At 32.8% G+C, this 3824-nt stretch overlaps 1 protein-coding gene across 1 annotated transcript; it reads left to right on the forward strand.

Annotated features, from left to right (window-relative positions):
* The first annotated feature begins 1927 nt into the window (after positions 1–1927).
* On the forward strand, positions 1928–3261 carry LOC133699988 (probable O-methyltransferase 3). The gene is made up of 2 exons (XM_062123538.1): positions 1928–2734; positions 2869–3261. The coding sequence occupies exons 1-2, from the start codon at positions 1958–1960 to the stop codon at positions 3169–3171; spliced, it is 1080 nt and encodes a 359-aa protein (XP_061979522.1). The 5' UTR covers positions 1928–1957; the 3' UTR covers positions 3172–3261.
* Positions 3262–3824: the final 563 nt, after the last annotated feature.

Consider the following 3824-nt stretch of genomic DNA (forward strand, 5'->3'; position numbering starts at 1 on the left):
AACAAACTAGAAAATTTGAAACTAAAAAATAAAAGTAATAAAAACCTTAAGCCAAGCTGGAAAAATAAAAATAAAAATCTAAATCAAATAGGAAAAAGAGATCATGGATCAACTAGAAAAATATAGCAAATCTCAAACAGTAACTTCTAGACATTATCGGAAAGCCTTTTTAATATTTGATTGCGATGAAATTATAATACTATAGGAAAAAGATATTAGAATCTTTGAGTCAAAAGTGATGTCCAATAATATAAAATTGCAAATTAGAAAAAACAATCTTATACATTAATCTTTCTGGGTTGAAAAGAAATCATCGTCTAGTTCAAATTACTCTCACCTTGATCTTGTAGATGTCCAATCAAAACTCTTTAACTCCTTTTCAAAGTGTATAAAAATGTTAGACATCAACTTCATCACATTGATCTTAAGACTTGAATAAAAAACAATAATTGATAAATTATCTCTCTTCCATTGACTTCTAAAGTAATAAATTGCAAACCTCAAATTTACTTTATTAATGCATTATGTCTGTATAACCTTTGAACACATCTATTTTTATGATAACATAAACTTTGTACTTAAAAGGATCAACATAGTTTAAATCAATAATTTTCTTTTTTTAAGCACATTTCATGTTTTCTTTGCAATTAACCTCTATTTGATCAATAAGGGAACCATCAACCATCAATGATATCATCACTACTATTACTTAAATTGTTTATGATATCATCATCAACATTATTATCATCAAACTAAAATCATAAGATGATGGAGAATACCAACCCATATTTATCTCCCCCATAAATAGGATCACCAAAATCTTCACGATAGTCATCCTAATCAAAAAGCTCTTTTACTTGCTCATGCTTCTAAAACAGGTTTTCAAACTAGCCATAAATCAATAATAACTCTTCTCACGATCCTTCAGGCTCCTTACATCCGCCAACTAACGAGTTAACTTTACAATTTATCTTTGCATGTCTTCTATCACCAATTTCAACACATGTCTTTTTAATTTTATAATTTATCTCTGCATATTTTCTATCACTAGCTCCTGAAAGTTTATCTCTTATGGAAAATCTCATTCTCTCTTACTTGAACACATTTTACTGTGCAACCTCTTCCAGCCATAATCATTAGTAGCGCACAAAAAAAATAAAATAACATGGGATCACAATATACATCAAGCAATAATTTGGAATTGTTAGGATATGATATCAATTGATGCACACGAAAGCACTAAACCTAAAAATTAACCTAAAGAAATTAGAAAACTTGAAAATAAAGAAAAACCAATAAAGTCTTAACACAAGATTGGAAAAATAACAAGTTCTAAATCAAATAGAAAAAAAATCATAAACCAACTAAGAATATATAATAAATCCCAAACAATAACTTATAAACATTATAGTAAAGTCTTCACGATATCTGATTGCTATAAATTTTAAATTTATGGAGAAAAAAAGCCTTTAAAGTCTCTTAGAAAAAGTTTAACTTAATCCAATAATTACATAAAAAAATTATATCCAATAACATAAAATTACACGTTAAAAAAATATTATTTGCACGTCAATTTGTTAAAGTTACAAAATGATACATTTGAAGTCATGAGTAATGACAAGCATCAAAGTTACACATTTCAATTTTCAAAGGTCGACTTGGCTAGAACTTCTCTTTCTTATTTTAATTTCTCTTTACTTGTTAACTAGGAATCGAGACTCAGTATTATCCAATGACAGGACATTCGTTCCGTGTAGGTTCATTCTGTGTAGGTGATCAAGTTCTTGACTTTTCAACTAGTTTAGAATAAATGACGTGGGCCCGCCTGAAACAGGGTGAAATTTCCTGTTACCATCTCGAATCTTACCACCAAACAGAGAAAAGGAGAAATTTCCCACTTTAAAAGCATGATGTGGTGCAAGCCACATTTGGTAGGAGTAACGGGATTTGCAAAGATATGGATCCCATTATTCAAGACCAGAAAGCAACTGAGTTGTTTCAAGCTCACACTCATTTGCATAGCCAAATGTTCAATTACATAAATTCTATGTCACTCATGTGTGCAGCCCAGCTAGGCATACCAGACATAATCCACAACCATGGCAGGCCAATCACTCTTCCTCACTTGGTCTCAGCACTGCACATCGCACCAAACAAAACTAGTATCATATACCGGCTTATGCGCATGTTGGTGCACTCAGGCTTCTTTGCCACCACAAAAGCTGCTAATGGTCAAGGAGAAGGGGAAGAAGAAGCCTATGTTCTAACACCACCTTCCCAGCTACTTGTCAAAGATAACACCAATTGCTTGTCACCGTTTATGTCATTGATTAACCCAGCATTTGTGACACCATGGCTTTCCCTCGGAGATTGGTTTCGAGGAAATGAGCCTACTGCATTCGAGCATGCATATGGGATGGCATTTTGGGAGTACCATAACCAAAATCCTGAACTCAACCGTCTTTTCAATGAAGCAATGGCCTGTGATTCTCAGATGATGAACTTGGTTATTAGAGACTGTAAGCCAATTTTTGAGGGGTTGAATTCAATGGTCGATGTAGGAGGTGGTACCGGTTCACTTTCCAGGATTATATCCGAGGCATTCCCTCATATGAATTGCACGGTGCTTGAGCTTCCACAAGTCATTACCAACTTGGAAGGCACCAAAAACCTTAATTATGTTGGAGGAGATATGTTTCAGCATATCCCTTCTGCAGATGCCGTCTTACTTAAGGTATATGCTGCTCTCTGCATTGAAAAATTATTCTTCCTTCTAAGAAATTGATTGTCTGTTTAATTATCTTGCATAAACGTTTACATATGTAGCCAACGTTCTCAGTTAACTAATGCTGAATCAATTTTTGGCAGTTAATTTTTCATGGTTGGAGTGATGAGGATTGCCTGAAGATATTGAAGAAATGCAAAGAAGCTATTTCGAGCAAAGAAAAGGGAGGAAAGGTGATTATAGTAGATGTGGTGATAGATGAGAAGAAAGACGAGAAGGAACTAACCGAAACAAAGCTCCTTTTCGACATGCTGATGATGGTTGTGGCTGCTGGAAAAGAGAGAAGTGTCAAAGAATGGGAAAAGCTATTCTTGGAGGCTGGCTTCAGTCACTACAAGATTACACCCTTGTTTGGTTTAAGGTCCCTAATTGAAGTTTATCCATAGGATGAAGAAACTATGAATTAAAAACTATATAGTATGCTTGCTGAATAAATTTATGTGTCCTACTTGAGACATTGTTGTGATGGCACACAAGGTTGTTAAAATCGTGATTTTGACACGGCACGGAAAATGCAAAACAAACTCGGATTGTAAAAACGGATCGTAAAATCATAAAATCGTAAGGAATTTTAAAATACATTAAAAAAAATTCATGCTTCAAATAAAAATTCATAGCACTTTAAAATACATGGTTCAAATAAAAATTCATACATAATTTAAATAACTTTTTATTAATTAATAATTAACAAACTTTTTGTTATATATTACAATTCACAGAACTATAATACTTTCAATCTGCTTCAGTATATATACTATACAATTAAATTTTTTGTAAAATCAAGCAGAGACACATTCCAATTTCAATTAGGCAGAGACACATTCTAATTTCCACATTCCACATACACATTCAGTCAGGCAAACACATTCCATTAAAATCATTCCATCAATTCATCATACTAAACGAACTCAATGTTTTTACAGTTTTACAAAACATCATCAGGAATCCTATCCAGGGCAATACTGATGGATTTCGGTGAAAGGACCTTAATCAGGATACTAAGAAAAACATCAGCTTTACACTAAAATCATTAAAATCA

This window comes from Populus nigra, chromosome 7, assembly GCF_951802175.1.
Source record: "Populus nigra chromosome 7, ddPopNigr1.1, whole genome shotgun sequence".
Classification (NCBI taxonomy): domain Eukaryota; kingdom Viridiplantae; phylum Streptophyta; class Magnoliopsida; order Malpighiales; family Salicaceae; genus Populus; species Populus nigra.

Excerpts from the sequence above, each read along its gene's own strand:
- LOC133699988 (XM_062123538.1), top strand. The coding sequence starts at position 1,958 with ATGGATCCCATTATTCAAGACCAGAAAGCAACTGAGTTGTTTCAAGCT. Across the intron at positions 2,735-2,868 it reads CAGATGCCGTCTTACTTAAG|TTAATTTTTCATGGTTGGAG; the intron begins GTATATGCTGCT and ends AATTTTTGGCAG.